Source organism: Thunnus albacares, chromosome 6 (assembly GCF_914725855.1).
Source record: "Thunnus albacares chromosome 6, fThuAlb1.1, whole genome shotgun sequence".
Classification (NCBI taxonomy): Eukaryota; Metazoa; Chordata; class Actinopteri; order Scombriformes; family Scombridae; genus Thunnus; species Thunnus albacares.
The window spans coordinates 13,296,472-13,322,381 of NC_058111.1; the positions used below are offsets into that span (position 1 = coordinate 13,296,472).

Below are 25,910 nucleotides of genomic sequence, written 5' to 3' on the forward strand. Positions count from 1 at the left end.
ACATAACCATCTAGTGTAGGTGGGGTGGTAACAGTGAGAGGAGTGAAACCTGGTGTGCAAATCACTCATCGTAATACATCATCTCATTGTGCTTGTCCACTGGAGGAGATAATGTGAAATTCATCTATTCCTCCTTTTTTTAGTGGGGGGGGGGGGGGGGGGGGGGGGCACTGCCTTTATGATCTCGTTTGGACCCTGCAAAACTATCTTAAGCACATTTTGGGGGTTCCTTAATCAGAACATTAATGTTCAGAAAATGAATCAGAAAATGATTCTCCAATTATTTAATCAATCGATTAATCCATTTTTCCAGCATAAATGCCAAACAGATTGTAGTTCGTCATTTTTGGATATATCCTTAGGCTTTTTTTTGCTAGAGTTTGATGAGAAGATCAATACCACTCTCTGTTAAATGTGAGGCATCTTATTTTAGCTTAGCGTGAAGACTGGAAAAGAGCCTGGCTCTGTCCAACAGCAAACAAAATAATGATCCGTTCGGTTGTTTAATCTGTTCAAAAAACATAAAAACAACAGGTAGCAGTAACTCCTTTCAGTCTGAGCTGGTGGCAACCTCACATTGATGACAAGCTTCCAGGAAGTCACTGCTCCCAGCCATAAAATAGTCCCACCCACAACCTGCAACTTTTCATTTTTTACACTTGGTAATTTGATCAGATTACACAAATAAGATATAACGTGTCAATTAGTGAGCTTTAGAGCTATTGGTGGGGTGGGAAAGGGGCTTTGCTACCTTTGGACAAAGCCAGGCTAGCTGTTCCCCCCTGTTTCCAGTCTTTATGCTAAGCTAAGCTAACTGGCTACTATCTGTAGCCATCCACTATATTTACTGGACAGAGATGAGGGTGGTGTTATCTTATCTCATCTAACCCTTAGCAAAAAAGCAGATACGAGTATTTCCAAGATGTTGAACTGTTCCTTTAAATGTGAGGTTTTCTTGCTTTTTTCTATTTTCAAAGTAAACTGAATATCTTTGTGTTTTGGATTGTTGAACAGACAAAACAAGATATTTGAAGCTGTCACCTTGGGCCTCTGGGAAATTTTTCACAGTTTTTCACAGCTTTTAGATCAACTGATTATTCAAAATGAATAGCCCTAGAACAGCCCTAGAATAAAGTCACCCATATGAATAATGCACTAGTGATAATAGCATTTGTAGGTAAATTTATGAGTCTAAAGGTTTGCATGTTTAACCAGTGGATTAAGTGCACTTTTCATTTTCCTAAGGTGTATGCAGATGATTGCTCATTTGTTTGTTTGCTAGTCTACTTGGGGCAATTTGAACAAAAGCACAAAGGTCACTCTAACAGACCTCATCCTCTTTGTTATTTGTTTTCCTTGTCCTTGTGGAGCCACCACACAATTCATTCCTTAACATCTGGGTGGAGACGGCAGGCCCGGGGTCAGAAAATTAATCATTGAACATGCAAGCATTTAAACAGAAACTGCCTTTAGCAACTCTTTCGTCTATGTGAAATCACATATAGGCTAGGTAGTAGATCTAAAACTATTCTGAATTCAAGAGATAACTGTTATTTAAGATTATGAAACATAGCACTTTAACTTCTGTGTGTCCTAGAAATAAAACAAAAAAAAACCTGACCCGATTAAGCTGCTGCTATCATCACACTATCTCCCCCAATCTCTGCCCAACACTTACACCCTGTGTCCAGCATATGAACTACACCATTTCCACAGATAGGATCAGAGCAGCGTTTGTTCCAAGTGACAAAACCACAAGAAAGAAATAAAACCTCTTTTGATTTTTTTATTATATCAAAATACAAAAATTTGAGAGGAAAATTTCGTATGGGACTAAGCATTTGAAATGATATGGTGACATGAGTACAACACTGCTTTCATATTCTCACAGACATGCCATAGATAGAGCATAGATCATGTGCTAGGCCCATGTCTACGTCATGATGAGCCACCAGGAGTGAGCCTGTGCGTTTTCCCTCGTCGCCTGAGATGGCGACTGTCATTATATCCAGGCCGGTTGGTAACAGGCCCGAGTGGTTTTACATTATAGTTCGTTCAGGTTTCTGTTTACTCTAAAAGAAACAAGATCCATGGCAGTTGAACATGAAGAGTGAGTAAGACATGATCTCAGACGATACAGAATTCACTGGACAGCAGTGGCAAACGAGAAAAAAGTAATACAAATATTATACATAAGGCTTTGGTACAGCACCATACAGTATGAGTTAATTGCTCACAAAAAGTTAAGTGAAGCGTAATACCTGATGTAGTGACAGAACAGAACGGCAAGTCTTAAGACAGACCAACAAAAGAGAAACATCAGGTTATCATTTTAAAACAGACAAAAGTAAAAAAAAGAAATGTTTTTGCTTTGAAATATTTACATATGAACATTGTTGAATATATGTTTCAACCAAAAGAGGAACATTATGGAAACAGATTATGCACAAAAAAAACCAAAAACAAAAAACAGAATACAGAATGTAAACATGTGATGTACAGCACAGAGTTCAGTGGATGAAAATGAAATGAAATGTAGTAAATTTTCTTCCTTTAAGCACTACTTGGTTTGCTTGAGTATGAGCATTAGCTAAAACAGTCAACAATGTAGTGCTTATTGTAGCCTACGATAATAATACATTCTAGTTTCTCAGTGCTGGTACACATGAAAAAACAGAGAATATAGAAAATACTACATATTCTATTTTCTGTCCAATAACAACCAGCTCAGATGTCCATGAATGATTGCTAAATAGGCGTTTTTGTATTGTCTCTACATGCAAGATTAATACAATAAAAAATCAAATCGGTTCTAAGTATCATCCTACCAGCACCTAGTGATGCACTAAAAGCTGTAAGCAGAAAAATTGGAGAGAGAGAGAGAGAGAGAGAGAGAGAGAGGAAAAAAAATTGAGCTAACAGTACGTCCAAAGCAGCCCTCTTAAACACTGTACATGTTTCTGTTGAATATGCAAAAAAGAGCCCGGAAGACGACATCCATTCTTAAAACCCATGGAGAGGATGTATGAGTTAACAGCTTTCCCAATACCTTTTATACCAGGAGAATCAGCAATAAATACAAATGTGGTCTGGTGACTACTCATGGCTATAATGTACAGTACTAGTAGGAATTCTACCGTCAAAAGGTGGTGAGATGACGCAGTAGTGTGCTTGAAAAACAGTGCTGTTAACCACAGATTGTAGACCTAACAGGAAGTGTGTGTGTGTGTGTGTGTAGAAAAGATCCCCTCGTGACCTGACGATGCTCTCAGATTCCCTCCCATGTGTCCAGTGGCGCGTACTAGTCTAAATCAGGTTATGTTTCTCCTTTTAGGCTGGGTTAATATTCTCAATATCATCACAAATATACTTTAGAGAGGGTACCTTGGAAGCACAGACAGACATAGCAAACACACTATAGAAACAGGTCATCTTGAGTTCATTTGAAAGTAGCATCACAAGTCTCTATTATTTGAGGTTATACTACTATTTTTCCAGTATTGGCTATCACTGTCATCACATCATGTTATGATAAGGACCTATTGTGTCTACCGGAGCTTAGTTTAGTTGCTCAAACACACAGGGCTGAAAAAACAGTTGCTTGTGGAAAAAAAAAAAACCCAACAGAAAAATCTTTAGACCTCTATTCTACAGCACCACGAAGTTAAACATAGCACCAAGTTGTAAATGTTCAAAGCAACTATGCCCTAACACACTTTTCTTTATCAAACTAATGTAAACACAATTTCCTCCACAGCACGTATTGTACATGACTATAGCATGTCTGTGACTCTTAGAAAAAAGTTTCCTTCAGTTTATTTGCTTTGGACACCTGAAGGCGAAGAGATCTGGAGCGAATCTACATGTGTGCTCATGAACGGGCAAAATATGGTATTACTTGTTCCAGAAATATTACAGAGGGCAACACACATCTGCTTCTAAAGCTTTTTCCAATGGGCATTCACGTACTATACATCAGAGAAAATACTACTCAACTTGTGCAGCCAGCGGGCTATGGCAATAATACATCGTACGGTACTAACATTAAGGTTTCTTTTCTTCTCAGATAAAATAACGTCTGCTAAAGTATGACAAATGAGGCACCTTAAAATGTTTTAAAAACATTATCCACTTAAAGCCGTACTGTAAGCAAATACTTTTTATATATAATCTAATTTCTTTTTCCTTGGGATCTTCCCGTCTTTTCATACATCCTCATACAAGAACGTCTTCCTGTAAAACATGGTTTGATTTATCTTTACAAATACAATACACACCATGTACAGTACATAACAAATATAGATTTTTTTTTCCTCATATCTTACATGAAACCAATTACGCTCACTTTCAGGCAATCATCACTTTCTCACTCGTCAAAAGAGATTTCAGCGTAAGCAGACATTGAGTCGATTCATTCACGTGGATATTTGTTGGAAAACCTCTGATTTGTTGGTAGCAGATGGATATCTATCTGATATGTCTTTGAATGATTGAACTAGCTTCAACAACAAAAAGAAAACTGTTGTTTTTGTAGAGCAAAAAGGGAGCTTGGCTCAGAACTTGTGTTGGGGGCCCTCCAGTTATTACCTCTTGTTAAATGCATACAGGAAAAGCACAGAGAAGTTAAACAATTTGGACTTAATGTGCCAACTGGTCATCTCACCAATCGCAGCTGCACTATAAACAACGTAATGTGTCATTCAATGTACTGTGACATCAGGACATTCATTTCCTGTACAGCAAAACATACATTCATTATCGGTTAGTGTTGAAAATTAACAAACATACAGAGAAGTAGCTAGCAAGTAATATACAGTTGTTAAAGATAAACAGTCAGGGTGGCCATTGTTTGAATATTTCCCCATTGCTTTTAGTTTACAGCACTTTCCAACTTTATGAAGCAATCACATTCTCCTCTAACAGCTGCTGTTAAACATTAACATCCTTATTGTACCACTTTGTTCTTTCTGCATGAAAACTCATGTACAGTGCTTCTGTACTTTTCCACTGAAATTACATTTATTGATTTATTTGCCTTTTTTGAATCTAAACTTCTGTTTTTGTTTTTTGTTCTTTTAACCCAGAAGTCTTTATTTTTATGGGTATTCTGGTTCTGTCCTTTTACTTGGATATACACAGTTGAAGCAGGTACCCATTTAAAATATAAATGTAAAAAAAAAAAAACAAACAAAAAAGAAATCAAGAGTCATGCATCCTTTGTAGCATTTTCTCTTATGTGTCCTTGGCAGAGAAAGTAAAAACACATGTGATATTGGAGTCCCTCACTCCCCGAAGAGACAAATATGAGAAGGCGAAGGAAAAGGCAGTTGATTCTTATGTTAGAAAAAACAAGAGAGAAAAAGGCAAAAAAAGGCACCTCGAGACGTGCCACATTTCACAAATGATTCCTTAATAATGAAATACATACTACAGTACACTTCACAATTCATCACCCTGTTCTTCTATAAGTCCAACCTCTCTGTTTAGCATGTAAGTCCCAAATTATTTTGAGAGTTCTCATGAAGGCTATGGTCTTTTGTCTTAATACAGTGCTGTAATGACACTGAGCCATCAAGCACCAAAATTAAGACACTGTCTTCTAATGGTTGGCATTGGAGAGTGAAACAAAATAAAACACAATATGCCAGCTATTACTGATAATAAAAAGCTTCTAAATTAGATCAAGTTAGGCCATATTATCCATTTGAATGAGTGCGGCGTGTGATATAAACCTTTTTATCCATACTTTTCATATGTAAAAAGGTCAAGTACGTACAGTATACCACAAGAATTACAGCAACTCTGCGTTTACTCTGAGGTATATTTTGTGGTAAGAACCCTGTGTTTAAATACTGACACTATTTGTATTGTAGGAAAGGTAGACTCATGTCCCTGTCCGAGGACGCACCAGGCTTAACAGTACACTGTATCACTGAAAAACCTAAAGATATGGACCCCTCAATGACCAGTGAGTGAAAAATCTTTAACGTGTTGTGACATACTCAACCAACACATTTTTATTACTGTAGGAGGAAGCTTAATTCCCTTGTTTTACTATTTATATACATTATATATTTTCAGAGCATTTTCAAGTGAAATTCCTCAGAGACAGGTAGTGGTGATAACTCAGAAAAGCCATTGTTCTTGTCTTCAAATAAGATTTTCTAACCCCCGGAGTATTCAGCTTGATGTTTCCCGCTCCCCGAACACCGATGAACTTTAGAGATTATAAGAAACGTATTAGCTTGATACAGAGACGGGGGCGGAGCAGGGAGGGCTGAGGTGGGGTTTAGGGGAGGTCAGCTTAGTCGAGTCCAATGGCTTGGCCTGTCAGTGACAGTGGTGGGCACGCGGGTCAGCGTAGAGTCCCATAATTTGGGCCCTCAGAGTCTGCACTGGCCAGAATGCCTGTCTGGTCCTCCTCAGACTGCCTGCGATGCAGGAAGGAGGTCAAATAGAGATAGGGGTTCTTCTTGTTTTGCTTTTTCCTCTTTCTGTGGAAGCTGAGATCCTCTCCCTCTTGGGGTGTCTGAGATTGCTGCTGGGTCTGAGAGGGAGACACACCTGACAGGGAGGCAAAGAGAAGCACAGGAGTAATACACCAGCCACATATTCTAGATCAATCTTTTGTCCATTTGCTCTAATCGTCGGACAAACCTGTTCTCCTTCCGGAGGTTGTGTTGTTATTGTTGTTGGCAGCCACTCCCTTGGCTTTAGTAATACAGTGGTGTAGCAGTGCTGGTAAGCTCTCAGACCCGGCAGGATCACTAGACGCACCTAGAGGTTCCCTGAGAAGAGGAGAGAGGCACAGCATACATTGTTCTGCATTAATCCAACGGTCGTATGTGATCCTGCCTCAGAGTGAAAAGACAGAATGGCAGTTTCATTGCTATGTCCAGTAGGTGCTATCATATGATTTGATGAGCTCTTGTACTGCTATTGAGAGCTCTTTCACTAAGAAGATGAATTTCCACTTTCTATCTGCGTTGATGGATGATAAAAGTTAGACACAAAGAAAGAGAAAAAAGAAAAGAGAAAGTAACAGAGAGAAAGAACAGTTGACATAACATGGCCGTGGATTTGGTGAATTTATTGGCTAAAAGTTTCTTCTCAAACAATCATTACATTAAAGACCCAGTTCAGGATTTATTTTGATGCAGGCTGTTTATTCTTCAAGAGTATTTGTTAGTGATAAAAAAATCACTCCAATTTTGGTCCCATCATTGTAATTCAAAATCAATTTTGTAGTGCTAAAAATGGAAATAAACAAGTTACGCCAATAATTGCGATTACTTTGCTCATTCAGGTGTGGGTCTTTAAATAGTGACTGCTTAAGAGATGCGGGCACTATTGGTCTCTTTGCTGTATAATACTCATAAAATGAAAATAATTTCTGGAACTGTGGGATTACTGTTCTTGTAGCAATACAGTCTTATTGTAGATTCTCTCTGAAAATCCTCCAATACTTCTATTTATTGTTTACAGTGCATGCATGAGCGTTTCTCTGACAGTTTGTTGAGTGAGCTAACATGTACGTATGCAGGTATGTTTTTTTTTTTTAAGAAAATAAATAAAGGGAGCTCTTTTTTGAATCCTGGAGAACTATTTTCATTTCATGAGTGATACATGCTAAGTTGAATGAAAATAATCAATCAGCAAAACAATAATCACATCAAGTTAAAGTTATCTTCACTGTCATAGTATGCAGTCTGTTTTAGAAGCAGTTTTACCTCGTACCGAATACTCTGGTTTTGTTGTCCATCTCTCATAGAAAGATGCAATAAAATTAAATTAAAGTCCAAATAGCCACACAGACTCACTCAATGACACTCAATGTCTTTGCCTTTCAAAGAACTGAATACAAAACAGCTTCAAAACCTGACTTAATGCTTCATTAAGTCAAGTTGTTGTGCCAAATATGTATTGTTTCAAAAGGCATAGGAACACACAGCTTTAGAGATGCTGTCCATCATTTGTCACTGTGGAGAGAGAGATTGAGAACCATTAGCAGAGAGGGGGAGACAAATCTGAGAATCAACAGTCCTAGACAGATAAGAGAACATTTCCATTATCACATAAACTGTGTGCAGAGGCCACAGTGTGTTAAATATAAGTACATTTCCATAGACATAAACACTGTACAGCACACTTTCATAAACATGAACACTGCGTACAGAGGCTTCACCATGCTGACGGGAGGAGATGGCAGGAAGAGGAAATGGCCGTTAAAGAACAAGTCACATGACAGGAAGAGGAAATGGCCATTAAAAAACGGTCACATGACAGAAAAACGAAAGCACTTAGGACAACAAATGTGACAAAGAATTTAGTTGGAGAATTGTTGTTATTTGTTTGGTCATAGAGAGAAGTTTAGAGAATGCATGCATGGCATTTTGCACATGGAACAAAACTTTAAAGGGGAATACTCCAGTCTATCATTCATGTGCGTCCTCTATTGATTCAAGGCTTTTTTTGTTTGTGCAGGGAAACATGTCTGTAATTCAAACAATCCAAAGACAAAATTAAATGCTTCTCCACAGTCCAAAACCGCTCCTCGTGCTTGCTCACAAGCCTAATTACTGTAGCCTTACGCCACAGCTGGCTTTCTGTGCCTTGGTACTGTATTGACAAATGCATCCTGCAATCATTATTACCATTAGTTGTACTTCACTTGAATCCAGCACAGAGGCACAACCCAAAGCGATTCCCCTTTAAAGGAGAGAGTGATTGGAGCCCTCCCCCTGCTGACCCCTCCCCTCTCAGACATGGGTCCGACCCTTACCTATTGCGGCGTAGGGGACCGGGTCACAACAACGCTGCCCAGATAGCTGAGATCAATCAAAAACAAATCAGGTAAGACCCTTACCCTCTATACAGCAGCAGCCCTATAAGCTACTTTCCTTTATAGGCCAATGAGAGTGCAGGAGCAAGTCTCTGCTTCATGGCTTCAGCTTTGTGAGGTGGGTGTGAGGGGGCACAGGAATGTGTACTGTATGGAAATACTACTGGGCACAAAAGTTTATGTGTCTCGGCTACATTTTTCATGTAGGCTTTAAAAAAAACTTCTTCTGTGTATGTGTGTGTCGGAAACTCTGTGTATAGGGGCACTGATCTATCTCTCTAGTGAGATTTGATTATAGTATTCCCTCATTAAAACTGGCTTAAGCTCAGATACTGTAGCACAATATCTGTGAGGTTTTATTTTTACTTTCTAATATGGCACCCTTTATTAATGGCTAATTAATAGTTACTAATACATATTAGTTTATTAGTAGCTTATAGAACAGTTATAAATAAACATTAATGAAAACAACTCTTGGGTTGCCAGGTTTGTTGATTTGCCTTTTTAGCTCTTAGACTCCTTTAATGGATCATTTGACTTCTGATCTTTCAGAAAAAGGCTGCAGACCAAAATGTAAATTATTTATTAACAACTTTTTATTATCTGCAACTGTAGACTTGGATTATTTTAAGATCCCTCCACTAATGTCTTATTAACAATCAAAATACAAATTACTTACTAACTTCTGCTGTTGGATTATTAGCAAGTGAGAAACTCTTGATCCTTTATTAATGATTTAACATCTATGACTCCAGACCTGATGGTGTGTTACCCTTTAGTAATGTTAATGACTTGACTTGACTAATTTATTGAACAACCTGGCTACCAAGAAGTGGTTCTTATTAATGTCTGTTCTATAAAGCATTTGTAAACAGTTTATTAACCATTAATAAAGCCATCAGTTACAACTTATAAATGCTTAATAAAGGGTGACTTATTAGAAAGTGGTACTTTTTTATGCCATGTAGGGTAATAAAAGTATGTAAATGTTCATCAAATATACAGTTAATTCTTAAAGTTAGGCATGAAAATAACTTTTGCTAGCGCTTCACACATTATGTTTTCACTTTCATAATTCTAGTATTCAGTACATAAAACTAAAATATTTCAATTGAAAGTTTCAATGAAAAAAATGGCAGCTTTTTAAAAACAATAAACTTGAGGTTTTCTGTAGCTTAAAGTGTTTTAACTAAATCCTCCTCCAGTCATTATATTTAATTCATGAATCCATATTTTATGAGATTGAATGTGATCTATCAAATGATAAAGACAGTAATACAAAATCAAACTGAGCTTTCACATGCCATCAAATTGTCAAAGTTTAGAGATTTTTTTATGAGCTGACACAATGTGTGCTAAATGCAATTACATGCCTTCTGCATATTAAGGTACAATATGCATCTTAATTACGCCTAAATGGAAACATCAAAGTAAAACTGTGGATAAATACTGAGGAAATTTGGAATAGAGAGCAGATGAGGAGAGAAGTCTCCTCTTTAAATAAATGTGTGACTATTCTCTACTGCAATGGATCACCTACCCTGAGGCTGATATCTGGAGCTGGGAGGGCTCTGAGGGTAGCATCTCCTCCTCTGTCCTTCTCTGGGATGGCCTCTGACCGAAAACATCCCTGCCCTCCAGAGGGGGAGAGGGGGACTGGGAGGGGTAACTGGCTGCAGTGGAGGCATAGGACATGTGGGCGTGGTAACTGGGGCTGGGGTGCCTGGCGCCCTGGCTCTGAGTGGGAGAGGCGGTCAGGGAGGACCTCCGGGAGAAACTGACAGTGGCCGAGGGCTGCAGGGTGATCTCAGGCATCTCCAGAGACCGAGAGGTGCGGAGGATGCTGGGGCGCGGAGGGGGCCGCACTAGAATATCTGGGGAACCTGGCTGGGTGCTAAGGGGGCTTTGGGAAAGCGGGGAGAGGCGGGAGGGCTGGAGTACTAGTGGGGGTAGGCTGGGGTCTGCCCGGCGCCCTGCCCTCGGGCTGAGCCAGGACTGAGGGCTACTACTGGGGGCTGTGCTTGGGCTCCCTGCACGGGCTGCCGGGTCAGGGTAAGGCAACACTGGTACACCCACACCGTGGGCCGTGTGTCTGAGCTGGCCGAGACTCTGGGCCTGTTGCATAGCTAAACGCCTAACCGGAGGCCCCGGGGGCCTGTCTCTGCCTGGGGGAGCCACAGGGACCTCCAGCTGCAGGAGTCTAGGGCTTGTTGGATCCTTTAGGGAAGGGAGGTGCAGGCGACTGGGGGGGAGAGAGTGAGGAGGGTATGGGGGTGGGTCAGGGAGGTCCTGGGGATGATGTAAGGGATGGTGAGGTGGGTATATGAACCGTGGACCCTCTAGACCCAGGAAGGGTAGCTCATGAGGCTGCCAGCTTTCAGGTGAGCGAGGAGGGCTGTGTGTGTGAGACAGAGAATGGCCAGAGGCAGTGTACTGATGGTGCTCCATCTCTCCACTCTCCTCGGGGATGGAGGGGTAACCAAAGGGCCCCTCTGCAGTGCCTGGGGGGGAGGACAGAGCGGAGCTACGCGGACTGATGTCAGGCATGTAGAATGGTGGTGGAATCCCTGATTCGCCGCGGCTGCCTAGATACCCATAGAATGGGCCCTGGGGAAAGCCCCTGTAGCGGGAGGATGGGGCCTGCCCTGAGGCGTGAAGTGCACTGCCCTCTGCAAAGCTCATACCTTCCATGGGCCTGTGTAGGCGGGGGCTGTAGGTGGGGGGCTGCGTTGACTCCAGGCTGGAGGACGTTGGGGAGAGCTGGGGCCGCAGCGTGGGCATGATGGGCGGCAGAGGCCCGGGGTCAAATTCATTCTCCTCATCAGACTGCCGAAACTCAGGGTACATGTCAGACTCCTCTGCGAAGGGGAAACCATGGATGCGGCGGGGCGGTGGGCTGGTCTCCATGACGAAGCGGCCATCAGGGCCGCGGCATATCAGCTCAATAGGCGTGGTGACCTCTGCCTCGTGCTTGGACACACTGTATTTCTTGCTGGCTATGGCACGCTTGGTTTTCTTGTAGAAGGAGAGCTCTTTTTCTCTTTCTCTCTGAGGGCTGGGCAGCTTCCTGACGTACAGGCCTGGACCTTGGGAACCCTCTGAGGAAAGAGAGCGGGGCCGAGATGGAGGGGAGCTCTCTGGACTTATCTTCCCCGACGACAACCTGACATAGAAAACGCAAACATAGACACTTGCTTAATTTAACAAATACCCAATGAGACCCTGGGGGAAAAGAAAAACAAAAGAAAGATCTCTGGTGCTGTAAATGAATATGCATGATTGCAGTTTATTTTCTAAACTAAATAGATGACAAAATACAAAGCCAATGCACTCCATCAAGGCAGCCATAATGAACTGCATTATGATAATGACCAGTTTATGGCGGCGGTGGCATCCTGATAGGACAGCAGCTAATGAACCAAGCCAGAATGACAGGATGAGAGGAGAACCAACGATGCAACCATGACAACCATATCACAGATCTATTGAATCTACATCTTCTTGAGCAGACGTGAGACCAATTTCCATATGCTGCACCAAATGGTGATGTGAGGGAAGCAGATGACATCTAACCAGGCCTCATTTGCCCACACCAGGAGCAGCATAGTCGACACTTACTGGGTCACTGAATACATCAGGTAGACATACTTTGTAAAGAGTGCATATACACAGTACTGTACTGTACATGCAGCCTAGCTGATGCAATTTAATCCCTGTATGGTGCGTGGAAGTCTGAGCATGCAAAAAAGGCCAGCGGTAGGCCTCACTACAACAAATAGTCATTTCAGTAGATAATCTCTATGCAATGCATTAACCATGCAGCCAAGCCAGTGCAGTGCAGCACACTCTGTATTTTGGTGCAGGCAGGCACTCACAGGGGGCTGGCGGGCGGGGGCAAGAAACTGCTCCTGGCAGGCTCGTCCCAGCAGGGCTCTACCCCTGGCAAGGGGGTGAGAGGAGGCCTGCGATGGGAGACAAACGACATGGGCCTGGTTCATCTTTTACTATGGCAAGACTCCTTGCATCAAGGACTAAGTGTGAACTCCCTGACCTGCCTGGACCATTTAACGAAATAAACAAAAGTATCTGCTACTGATGATTTACCTAAAGTCACAGGCAGACAAACATTTACTCTGGAATGGGATTCACACAGATTATTGTCACAAATTAGATATTTTTGGGATTGGAATGCAGTCATACATACAGACAAGTTTTACAGACAGACAGACAAATACACACATGTGGCTGGTACTGTACATTAAATGTGCAGCTAAACGAAAAAGAGCATTATTAAACACTGAGGATCATGCAGAAAGCAGACAGCGTTTGAGGTTAAAGAATACAGATGGATCAAAAATCAATACACATACTGCAGCTTGGGCACTCTGGGTAATGTGCTTAAAATGCTGACTTGGCTGCTTTGAACTCTTCTTAATCTGCCCATGATCCGCTAGAGGTTGCTACTGTACATGTTCCTCTGCACCTCCCATATACCTTGAGCATATAATCTTTTTTTTTGTTTCATCCAGCAAGGCTTCTTCTTCTGCATGTGTACTTGTTTAATACTTCATAACATGTGTAACATGTCTTTCCATATCACTTTAACAAAACCTTCCTTTTGCCAAAAAACACAAGAGAATGACTGCTGTGTATAATAAGGCAGTATTTGACTAACAAGATCATGTATTTTCAGTTTTATTGCTATTTTTGTTAAAATTTACAGTATGCCTTATTACAGGGTGCATGGGAAGAAAAATTTTGTAAAAAAAAAACATGATGAGGTGCATAAGAAGATGCACAGTAGCAGCCACCTCTGGCAGGGCCTCTGGCATTGGCTTTACTTACGGTGACTCTATGCTTTTCCTGAAGTGTGTCACCGACAAGGGAGGATCTGAGAGGACAAAAACATTTAAATTTAGCGTTTCCTACAGAATGATTAATACATGTATGTATGTTTAGTGGTAACGGAGAGGAAGACCGACCTGGTTTACGCTTGAGTTTGCGACGGTGTTGTTTATTGACAAAGCAAGCTGCTAGAGTGCTGAACAGTACTGCCGCTGCCAGAAAACAGATAGTTGCCACGACACCCGCCACCACCGGCCGCGCTAGCCCCTCGTCAGTCACCTCCGCAGGGGGGAAGGGGTCTGATGGGTAAAAAAAAGAAGTTATTAAGAAAAAAAAAAAACTAAATCTTTTCAAGCATTTCAGTTTTCGTGTGTTGTTTGTAATACTGCTTTTGTAAAGAAACTGACCTGTGCTAGACACTCCCACTACATTGCTGCTCTCGCTGATCAGGTCATCCATGACAGCCATCACTCGAAACTCATACCAGGACTCCTGTGAGAGAGACATACCAAAAACAATCATTTTATTATCACATGACATTCTGTGACTTTATTTTGGAAAGTGATCTGTAAATATAAATGATAATTTGACCAAATCATCTTTACTCAAGGTAGGTAGGTAGGTTAGGTAAGGTTAAATTATAATGACTCTTAAAAGTTGCTCTATAAATTCCATTCTGTGTATTATTGTTTGCATGATAGGATGATCATTGTTTGCATATTTTTATTTAGTAATTAATCTCAAGAGACCACTTTTTTTGTCATTTTGAACCAACTGTATTCTATCGTTAAATGGTTATATAAAAGGAGAAAATGCAAAAAAGCTGAAAAGTGGAGATAAAATGGAATATCTCAAGTCTGTCTATTAGAAATGTTGGCATATAATAAAGAACTGCATAGGAACAGAGTAGTCACTGTTTTGAGAATAATTTTATTTCCAGATATGCTTGGCACCATGAAATAGGGAGATTCGTAACAAAAAAGACTTCTGTTAATTAACTTTTCAGTCAATTACTCCCCCAAATTGAGCACTGTGCTATTTTTATATCCAACGAAGAAAAAGACAAAAAAAATGAACACAGCTGTGTTTCTGTATTTAAATGTGTATGTTACACACCTGAACAAGGTCTCTGGCTATGAGCTCAGTCTCGGTGGATGGGATCAGGTCATCCAGGACCTCCCATCTCTCCCCGAGACGGAACTCCATGATGTAACGGTCAATAGGTGAGGAGTGGTTGGCTGGAGGGAGCCATGTGAGGAGGACACCGTGCTGCGTGCGATTGGCTGTGAGGCACCGTGGTGGAGTAAGAAGCACCAGTGGTTCTGGGGTACCCAGGGGAGAGCCTGTGGAGCGGACCAAAAATATTGTACGGAAAAGTTGACGAAGAGGAAACTAATTCTGACATGGCACAGATAGAAACATTCTGAATGATCCTGTGCAGCAAAAAATACTCTGAAAACCAAAGTGTGGTTAAAACTTAACTAAATTCGAAGGTCTGATGGAAGGTCTATGGATTTTCCAAACAGAGCTGAGTGCAACAAAAATGATTCAATAGCTGTTTTGTTATATAAAAGTAGTGCATTGAGTTGCTCAGGATGAAACACATGGTAAGCCTTGAGAAGAAGGAGTGTTTCAGCTCCCTAAATATGCAACTTCACATGCACTCTACCTGACCTCAGACTGTATACTCTGAAAGGCTCTTGTCCTCCCAAGAAAAATGACACAATAGGTCATAATATCAGTTGCCAAAACGACCTATAGTTACGTTTGAGTGACAGATGCCATCTAGCGGCCATAGTAATTATGATCTGGAGAAATTGGCACAGTTCTCGTTACGTCTATATAAGATGACAAATTTCCATATTTGGAGGTGATGGGTTGGGTGGCTGGTTAGATCTTAACTTGCAAAAAGTGGACTTAGGGGACCTTTCTGCAGGAGACTGCCGTTTGCTTCCTGCTTCAAACCACAAGTGTCACATTTCCAACTGCCAGTCAGGGAAGTCAGGAAGTAGTGGGTTTAACCCAGACCACATTTCAAGTGATCATTTTAACCAAATCCATGATCTTTCCCTAACCACGTGGTTTTTATGCCTAAACCTAAGCAGACCTTAACCACAGCTTTGTCACACCATAAAACATCATTATTTTTTCACAGTGATTTGTAACAGTTGGAAAGCACAGACAAATGATGTTGTCCTGCTGATTACTGCTAATAGGGGCAGCATAGTAGAAAACGCTCCTATGGGTTGTTTTGGAGTGCATGGTCAAACGATCTATTTGGTCGTTTAATTTGGAGGACTTGTTGTCTCAGAGCTGTCTCTACAGTGCCTCCCTCTGCATTCCCACTGGCTAAACTGTGGTGACCTCAAACAGTTTTCCTAATTACCCACAAACAAAAGCACTTTGATATGAATAGGTACACTGCTTCTTCCTAGAATTACAGTACGGTAGATAGTTGAGCACACAGAAATACATTAGTCTGTTGAACAACTTTAAACAAAGAGAAAATGTAATGTGGTCCAAATCAAAAACTGAACCCAAAATTCATGAATGTTACGACACAGGAATACACACGCTATCAGTGGTCTGGTTACACAGCAGGAAATCACAATTAAATGACAACAATACAGTACATTTGGCTTGGGTTTCAAAGATGAAAGAAGAGGAAATATCAAAAGCAATGCATTAAAAATACACAGGATGGACCTAAAGCTGGGTCTCAAACATGTCTTAACACTTTGACAATCCTAACATAATCCGTTATTGTATAGACTTCAAAAAAATAATATTATATGAAGGTAATAAGATTATTAGCTATGGAATAATGCACTGTAAGTGCTGTAAACATACAGTGGAAACCAGAAACCTGATTGTCCACCTTAGGACTGCTATCTAAGTGTGTGAACTAGGTCAGAACTATGCAAGCCTCATTTAGCCTTTGTTGAATAAAGAGAAGCTTTCCAACACATTGTTTGTTGGCAACATGCAGCAGAATAGGGAGTTTCACAGTATAAAACAAGGCCATTGTTACGGGGAAGTAGATGTCATCAGGAATTTGAGATGGTTATTCCTTAAATCACCACTTCACACAGTCTTTCAAGCTAATAGACTTCTGCACAGCTTTGGATTTAATTTGTAAATCGGTCAATTAATGCAAACATTTCAATTTTTTTACACCTCTTTACATGGGTCTGTTTAAAGTATAGATGCTGTTCCTTTTCAGAGTGTGGCTCAATGCCCACAGAAGAGGCTTTGGGGTGTGCCTTGATCTGTGCGTGCCTTTATTCAAAACCTTCACTGACACTTTTCTCCCTTCATGCCTTTTTTTTGCTGAGACATTGATTTTTAAGACCATATACCTTTAATTTAGTTTCTGTGAGAGCAGCTGCATACAAAGACTGAATTGGCAGCACACCCTTGAGGCATGAGTTGGACTGAAACACAGAAGAATCTACATCTTACATCAACAATAACACAACATGAGTTTCTTAAACACAACTACAGTTCACTCTATAATAAATCATTCTCACAGCAGACATGTTGACTTGTCAAACACAGGTGCAACTAATAATAAAGCTGGTATTCCACTCAGGTGTGCTGATGACAGGGCTTTGGCATTGTACACACTGTCTTATGGGCACACCTGAATGGAACAGTGCCATCATTAATGTCATTAGTTACACTTGTGCTTTTCCGACAATGACAAGTCAAAATGTCTGCAGTAAGAAAGGCTTATTGCATTGCACACTGCATTGAAACTTAATTACACTATGAAATATCAGCTAGTCCCATCCAGGTCCATGCTCTGTGTACACAGGAATTTGAACTCAGATTTAAATGGTTCCTATCATCCAAAACAACCTTCCTTTCTAATGATGCATGGAAATTTTAAGCACATATAGTACTGGATGACATATCTTGTTTGGTTAGTCATAGCATCATTAGAATGATTTGATGTCTTTGGTGTTTAGTATTAGGGGCGTTCCTGCTTAACACAATGGAAGGAGAACATAAATGTGCTAAACACGAAGACAGAAAGACCTTTATGCACAGTTTTAATCACTTCAACTGTCTATCATGGAGTAAACAGATGCAGTGGTGTGTGCATGCGCAAGGTGATACTTAAAGGCTTGAAGTTGTTGTTTGATATGGATGATAAAGTGAAAAATAATGTTATATAAATTAATTTAAACATCACTAGAGGGCAGTATTATCCATACTGTCTCTAATGAGTATTCAAAAACATTAAAAATAGTGTCTCTGTGCGGTCAACTAGCAGTAAACATTGATGAAAAAAACCTTTCAGTGTGCTGCAGTGAATATGACCAGTACCCACCTGCAGTGTTGACTGTCACAACTTCGCTGAATGGGCCTGTGCCCAGTTTGTTTTGTGCCAACACACTGAACTGGTACTCTGTCCCAGGCTCCAGCCCTGGCACCACCAACCAGGTCTGAGCACCAGAAACTGGCATCGAATGCCAGTCATGAGGACCAAAGTCTATTCTCTTTGACCTAAGAACAGAAATTAGACAGAAAAAAAAGAAAAATATAAATGGTAAAAATAATTATAAGGGTAAATATAACGCTGTATATTGTAACTATGATTGGCCACAGGATGTTGTATTGTAGTTTGTGTACAGTAGATCTTAAAAAATATTTTATCCATATTTCAGGGTTTTTAACAAAAGAGAACAAATCCAAGGACAAGTTACAAACATCAAGGCTTTCATCATGACCATGATGCTATTCTAAGTCACATTCAACCTTGAGTAATTCAACAATGTCCTTGCTGTACATGGAAATTGTTTTTTAACATTATCAAGAAAGGTTAAAGATGGTGTTTCCTATATATCAAGTTAATGTGAATGATTTTTGCAAATAACACATGGAATAGCCTGCAAGAATATGTCTGCAACTAAATTAAGATATTACAGCATTTCAATATGTGCACAAAACTGTAATAACCAGATCAGTCCATCAATGGAAATTTGGCCAAAGCTCCCAGTTGTAATGACACTGGTGAGCTTTACAGTGAAAAAGGAACATCTTGTTCTTTTTGGTGCCTCAAGAAACTGTAAAAACCAATTTCTGAACTCAGAGGGTTTAATAAAGTTTGATTTTTCACTTCACAAACATTGAAGTGATATACTACACTAAATGATCCACCTGGGAAATGAGGTCACTGCAGCAACAGAATCTTAATCTTAAATTCACTTGATTTATATTTGCTTTTTTGTAAACTGTAGTTAAAAAATTACATTAACAGGAGTTATGACCTTCTGTAAGTTATCACTGAGGCCATATAAACAACAAATCAGTGTTATTTTGTTGTGTTTAAAACCTCCAATACTCCACTCCACACCACTAGGTTATAATGTGTTTGGCTCTACAATGTAAAATGTGTTAAGTATATAATTATCTCTTAGCAAGATAATTACAGGGCTTTGACTCACAAATTTGTAGTTTCGACACTATGTGAAATGTTATTCTACATAAATACCCCAGAGAACATGTGTAGTAGAAGTATATATTTCTTAACTTTGACAGTAAACAATTGTGCATATAATTGTGCGAGCACATAGTTTTTTAAATTTTTGGATACATTTAAGCAAGAAATCTCTGTCCTGACTGTTAGCAGGTGCATATAATCATCACAGCACCTCATGTATGATGCTGAGTGGGACACTACTGTACTGACTTTACACAACATGAATTATGCACATACACATCAACTAAATACCCTGAGAAATATGCTGTCAAAACAATTCTGCTGTGAGCTTCTGATTGAATTTCATATTTCATCATCATCAATGGAGAGTGCAGGAAAAAAAAAACCCTGCTCCTGTGTCAAACTAGGTTGATAACCTCTAGGTAGTGTTTCCACATCTGTAGACTGATATTATTGATTGGAAGGAAAATAAGAGCACTCACACTGGACCGTACCACACAGAGAACGTCTGTTCGAAGCCGCCATCATAACCTGGTTCCCAGGACACATTAGCAGAGGTTGTTGAGGGCAATACATGGATATTGCCAGGAGCATGTGGGCTGGTGCCTGAGTGGTTTGTAGAGACAGACAGAGAATATATTTAAAACACGCACTTACCAATTTATTCATCAAATATATAACTACTTACAATTATCATGTAATGTCATCACTAGCAGCAAAGAAGCTCTAGATATCATTTTAAATTGCATAGTGAATTAACATTTTATGAAGTCAGACTCTGAATCATACTGATTGAGTTCACATCAAGTAAAACACAATAATAATCATATCATAGTGAGTCAAATGAGGAGCATTTTGTTGCTGCGTCATGTGTCCTGCTCGGTGGATAATGTGACGCTGGCTGAGGTGGTGACCAGTGTAAGGTCAAGTTCAAGAGCAGCAGTTCTGTCTGCGGCTCTGCACATCCCACCCACCTAACAGCTGTGCTGTGTGGCCTGAAGCCAGTTACTTCTCAGTGGGATAAAAGAGAGACCTGAGCGTGGTCTGAGGAGCACAGCTGTCTCCGATGCCCTGTGACACCTGTCAGCTGAGGGCTGGTCACACTGAGGTGCTGCCAGCTGTGCAACAGTGTAACTACACCGTAGGCACTGGGGCAATGGGCTACTGGGGCAGACTTACTCACATTTCAAAGACCAAGCGAATGATATGAAAGTACAGACTTAAAGGAGTAGTTCATTTTGTGAGCTGGGTATTTTGGGAAATACACTAATTCATTTTCTTGCCAAGAGTTAGATGAGAAGATTTATACCGTTTAGCATAAAGACTGGAAGTGGGGGAAACAGCTAGCCTAGCTCTGTCCAAATGTAACAATATCAGCCTCTAATTAATAACAGATTATATCTAATTTGTTTAATCCGTACAAAAAGCAATGTGTAAAAAAATACTAGTTGTGATTTCACAGGGGGTTGGATGCTGGACTAGTTCTTGGTGGGGAGTTGTGACTCGGATGCAGTGATCAGCACACCTAAAGCAAGCCAATTTGACATAATGGCCAAACCCAGGAATTACAACTTCTGGGTCTGACAGGGGCCCAAAAAGCATTTTTCCCGCATACAATCATGGGAAAAGGAGCAGCTGTAAAATGGTGGATACATTTTTTTGAGCGTCACAACTCCCGCGAAATGACCAGAATGATGAGAATTTGATCCACTCGGTGTGATCACATTTCGAAAGTCTAAAAGAGCCGCACAATTGAATTGTTTTATCTCTATTCAAGTTAGCCAGAGGGCTAAACTGGAAGTTAGCTGTCTCAGCCTGCGGAAGTCTCTAGTGAGCACGCTCTATGGACACATGCAGCCCATAAAGCAGTATGTTTTCATCTGGGTAATTTTTTATAGCAGGAAGTGACTTTTTTGGCTTCAAGCGCCACTGAGCAACTTTCATCGGAATGAACGGGGCCCTGCCTCCAACACTGAATCCAGTTTTCTTCATACATCCATCCCCATAAAGACCTAAAGATACACATTTACAAGTCCTATAAAACACTGTTATAGTAAGAGCATATTTTTTGAGAAATACTCAAGTAATGCAAAAACTACAAGTTAAAATGTGTCCTACTTTTGCAATTAACTGAAACAAATACTGTATATACAGTCACCTTTCTAGCCTATAGGCCTTGGAGTATTCCTTTAAAAGCCTGGACTAAAAATTACAATATACATTACATATTTCAAACTTCTGATAATAAAGCTCAAATATACTAAATGTTTGCACAGGAAAGAGCTCTACTGACTGGAAAACAAACCTGACAGCACAAGAAACAAGATGTTTGTGCCTCTCACTATTATGAGATTATTTCCACTATTATGAGATTATTTGGAACAACAACAATGCCCTGTCAGTGTATCTGGACCTAGGATTCGTTTTAACTGCATAACCCTGCTTCCCTGTATCAACACTTCAGTCAATTTAAGAGTAAAAATATGTCCTTGGTCCAATGACTCAACAGACAAAGGCCGTTGAGTCATTGTGTTTTAGCAGGAGGGTGGGCACCACACTGCAGTAACAGATTCAGGCTTTAAATTAACCGTACAAAGCTTTTACAGATAAGATTAAATGGAATTTTAATGACGCCCATGGCAAAATTGGGTAGAGGCAAGAAGTTTAAGAGACGAATATCACTTTTTCTTCATGCAAATCACTCAAACCACACAGCAAAGTGAGAACCCAATGAACTCAGACTCATTATGAAAGGTCAATGGTTGAGGAAATTGAGAGAACTCTGGCGAGCTGAGAGCACTGTGCAGATTGTTTGTACCGATGACTAGGATACGCGTGCTGGCAGTGATGCTTGTGACCACATTGGTGGCTACACACTCCCATTCTCCATGGTCCTCCTTGCTGAGGGACAGAAACTGTAAGCTGCCGCTGGGAAGGATGTTGTGCTTACTCCTGCTTGGCTTCCCCACCTTCAATGGACATGAGAATTACAGTTACATGGTTAAAGAGTGGTGGACAAACACATCTGCTGTTTCAGTAAATGGCAGACAAAAGCAAAATCAAGCACAGAAGATGATTTACTTTCAGGAAAAAAGTATGGTGTGTGTTTGTCTACTGCACCTTTCTCCAGGTGATGGTTGGTATATCAGGGTCTCCAGAAGCAGCACAGGGGATTACGAGTTCTCTCCCAGCCTCCTGACGGTACTCCCCCCCAGGCCTCACATTAAAGTAAGGGGGATCCTTCAGAAACACACAAATACCAGCACATCATGTAGACATTTGTATAGAACAGTATATGCTAAAGCATGCTGAAACTGAACAGCAGACGGTAGCAAACATGAGCAGTTATGTACCTTTAGCACCAAAGTGGCAGGGGGGGACATGCCCATGGTACCCAGGGCGTTGTAAGGCACACAGGTATAGGTGCCCAGAGAGTCTTCTGTGGCCTCCGCCACCCGGATACTTCCATCTGGCATCAGGCTCCAACCAGGGTACTACAAGACAAGAGGGCATCTGAAATGCTTGATTTCAGGGTTTCTCCTGAAATCTCAGGGTCCCATTTAAATGTTTTTGACCTGCATAACAGAAAAATCTGTTTAAATCAGATGACCAAGGAGAGCATTTTTATGCAGTGCAGGCCTTCCTAGATTATATAGAAGATAAATAGAGCAATGGATAGAGAGCTCTGATCACAGAGATATGTAGGGGCACTTCCAAAAGTTTGAAAATGACCCTGCTTTAAACAGGATACAATAATGGCGAAGAAACTGTGACGTAATTATCGTGATGTAGCTGTGGTATTATTGCTGTAGGCTAATATGTTTGCAAAGATCATATTACATCAAAATCTTTGAACATGAGTCTAAATGATCAATGTGCTTTTTAACAATCATTCAAAAATATACGAAACAGTCACACTGACAGGAAAGGTGTAGCTTGGTTTAACTTTTTACCATCCACTGTTTGATGGACATGCTTTACAGACTGCAAGTATTATGAACAGTAACGTGAATATGTATTTGTTGGTTATACTTGTGTCTTTTTGGTCATTGTGGTCATTAAAAAAAAAGATATAGAGACAAAATGCACAAAGGAGTGTGCAACTGCCAGCTTAAAAATATGGCATCTTCCAACCTTCAAAGTAATCTGGCCATCCACAAATGTAATAACTCCCTAAAGACCCCTCCAGACATGGTTAAGAAATATAAAAATACTCTGCTTTGAATAATAATAAGCGTCTGATATGTTTTTTCCACAAAAAGTTAAATTAACTCATTGAAAAATACAGAATCTATGAATATGCAAGTACTTTTCATTTCAAATGTTTAACTGCTGGACACAAGATGTCTCCTACTTAACTGAAGAGTCCCAAGATTTCAAGTTTCTACATCACACTGAAGTGATAAGGTGCATACTGGACAAAAACTCTGCACGTACTGTACATCATTGTGCAGAGTGAAGGTCAAAAATCCACTTGAAGTAACAATTACAAAAACACATTTTTGAGCAGAGAGGGACTTTAAAAACCTGCACACTTCTAACAATCTAAAATTATCTGGTTATTTTAATTTGGGTGGAGCACACATGAGAGGGAAGTGGGTGTCATTGGGTTAAACTAGTCAAGATTTTAGCTACACTCATCACTTGAGGCAGTGAATTTCTGTAAAATCTGCTGATTGCGTATCAAGTGAGAAATCTCAGTCTAGCAAATTAAATCATAGCATCTTCACTTCTTATCTTAAAATTAAGAATGAATGTATCGTATATCTGATCAAATGTACTGTTGGACCTCTATGAACTGATAGTATCTCAACATAATCATACCTCTTGTCCTTAATTTTACACTAAGACATTCGAAACTAAAAAAGCAAATTGTGTGATTTAAGAACTAGAACTATCTCTGCTCAGGTAAATGTGACAGACGTAAGTTAAAGTAATGTAAGGTAAATGAAAGCGGAGACAAACGCAGCGCTGTGGCAGACCGACCTTCTCAACTCTGAGAGGGTAGCCATCTTTCTCCCACTTCACTGATGTCACAGGTGGGTTGGCGTCTACCGGGCAGCGGATGATGCCTGGCAGTTTCCGTGGGACATAGATGACCGGGGGCATGTTGATCACTCGGGCAGGGTCTGAACATAAAATTAAGATCAGTGTTGGGGATGCTGGATACATAATCAATAACATTTATGCTTCTATATTTAGTGTAACCCAATTTGTAAAGAAATTTCACAGCAGAAAATGCCCATGTGCTATAATGTTGTAATCGGCATCCAGGATATTTGAAGCCAGAGATGAAATCAGTGCCTGTGGCTGCAGTGCTGCGAATCCCCAAGCTCTCCCACATACTGTAGCACAGTAATCAATGACCGATGGCAACTTGGGAGCAAATTAACTCAACACACAAGGGCTGACGATGAAATGTCAGATGGCCATGAGTGGTGTTCCTCTCTCATCAGTCTCATGTGACGAAGAGGAAGGTCACCATTTCATTTAGGGGACCGGATTCTAAAGGAACAAGGAAAAATGGAGTCTGCGGACGAGCCCGTCCTCATCTTTGAGCACAGTAATGAGGCTGGAGATGATCATTTTATCATTAACATCCATTGAGAATATGAAAATGGTGAAAGCGGCTGAGTCAAAACGACGAGGGGGCTAACTCTGCTCCCTGTCTGTAACGTCTGACCTTGAAATACAAGAAGGTTACTTTGCGTTACAGTGGTAGAGCAGCACTGCCAGATAATACAGCAGCCTCCATACTGCTGCTGCTGTTCCCTCCTCACACACAGCTCGCTGTACCGTCTCCCCGCCCCTCCCCCTACACTTTGTTGCCACGGTAACACTCACACTGAACAGTCAGGTAGGCTGATGCTGAGGGCGAGATACCGAGGCTGTTGCTCGGACTGCAGGTGTATTTCCCAGCATCCTCTGGCTTAACCCGGAAGATGATAAGGGTGCCGTCGATGAGAATGCGCACACGGAGCTTCAGATCACTGCAAGAAGACACAGATGTTTTGTCACACCATGTTACTCAAACACACCATCAGAGCCAGGCACTCATCTATTTTTTTTTTTTTTTTTTTTTTTGGCTAAATTACATCAAGGTGCCATAAGAGAGCAGCAGAGAGTCAAACAGCAACAAGCTCTGAGAGGGATCCAAAGAACACAGAGTACAGAGCAAGAGATTCAAATAAATCTGCTAAATGCCATAATCGCCAACTGGTACAGCTTTCATGTTTTTCCCCCCTGACACCATTTAAAATTAAACATGCTAATGATGAAGCACAAATTCAGTTGTTTCTTTTTTTTTTTTTAATGGAGCTGCTCTTTTTGCCCACACAGTAAAGTAATTCAATATTTTATCATGCAGCAGAATTGAAGCTCAAACAGAATATGTGTCTTTAAATAAAATGTTACCCCTTTGTAACAGGTTAAGTTATGAATGGTTCATAAATAAATTACTAAAGGTTTATAGATTATTAATAGGTGTTTAATTAGAACAACTTTTGGGTTGCTGTATTATTATGCCATATCTACTTTGAATACTCGTATTCCTTGGATAGTGATGTTTTTAGATGAACTGTTGCTAAAGCCCTTGGTTAAAACATATAAATTCTTATAAAGGGTGGCTTTTCATAAAGTGGAACCAAAAAAAAAAACATGCGCAATTCTCTTAAGTATATCTTCTATCCTGCCAAAAAAAAAAAAAAAAAAAAAATCAGGATTGACGCCATAAAAGCTGTTTAAAATTACATCGGACACTTCAGTGCACTCCCT

General features: G+C 40.4%; 1 protein-coding gene across 4 annotated transcripts in view; it reads right to left on the reverse strand.

Moving 5' to 3' along the window:
- Nucleotides 1–1,772: 1,772 nt before the first annotated feature.
- The window catches only part of igsf9ba (immunoglobulin superfamily, member 9Ba), a 71,752-nt gene continuing 47,614 nt past the window's right edge, over nucleotides 1,773–25,910 (reverse strand). For 2 of the 4 annotated variants that reach the window (XM_044353302.1, XM_044353305.1), the window contains 15 exons: nucleotides 24,981–25,126; nucleotides 24,123–24,265; nucleotides 22,490–22,630; nucleotides 22,257–22,376; nucleotides 21,955–22,105; nucleotides 19,619–19,742; nucleotides 18,024–18,199; nucleotides 14,804–15,030; nucleotides 14,095–14,179; nucleotides 13,825–13,986; nucleotides 13,688–13,733; nucleotides 12,718–12,804; nucleotides 10,383–12,005; nucleotides 6,658–6,788; nucleotides 1,773–6,564 (listed from right to left, as the gene is read on the reverse strand). In XM_044353302.1, coding sequence (XP_044209237.1) covers nucleotides 6,356–6,564; nucleotides 6,658–6,788; nucleotides 10,383–12,005; nucleotides 12,718–12,804; nucleotides 13,688–13,733; nucleotides 13,825–13,986; nucleotides 14,095–14,179; nucleotides 14,804–15,030; nucleotides 18,024–18,199; nucleotides 19,619–19,742; nucleotides 21,955–22,105; nucleotides 22,257–22,376; nucleotides 22,490–22,630; nucleotides 24,123–24,265; nucleotides 24,981–25,126 — 3,571 coding nt within the window. In that variant the 3' untranslated portion in view covers nucleotides 1,773–6,355. Of the gene's footprint in view, nucleotides 6,565–6,657; nucleotides 6,789–8,782; nucleotides 8,829–10,382; nucleotides 12,006–12,717; nucleotides 12,805–13,687; nucleotides 13,734–13,824; nucleotides 13,987–14,094; nucleotides 14,180–14,803; nucleotides 15,031–18,023; nucleotides 18,200–19,618; nucleotides 19,743–21,954; nucleotides 22,106–22,256; nucleotides 22,377–22,489; nucleotides 22,631–24,122; nucleotides 24,266–24,980; nucleotides 25,127–25,910 lie in introns of those variants that run through there. The other 2 variants (XM_044353304.1, XM_044353303.1) reach the window with 2 other exon arrangements.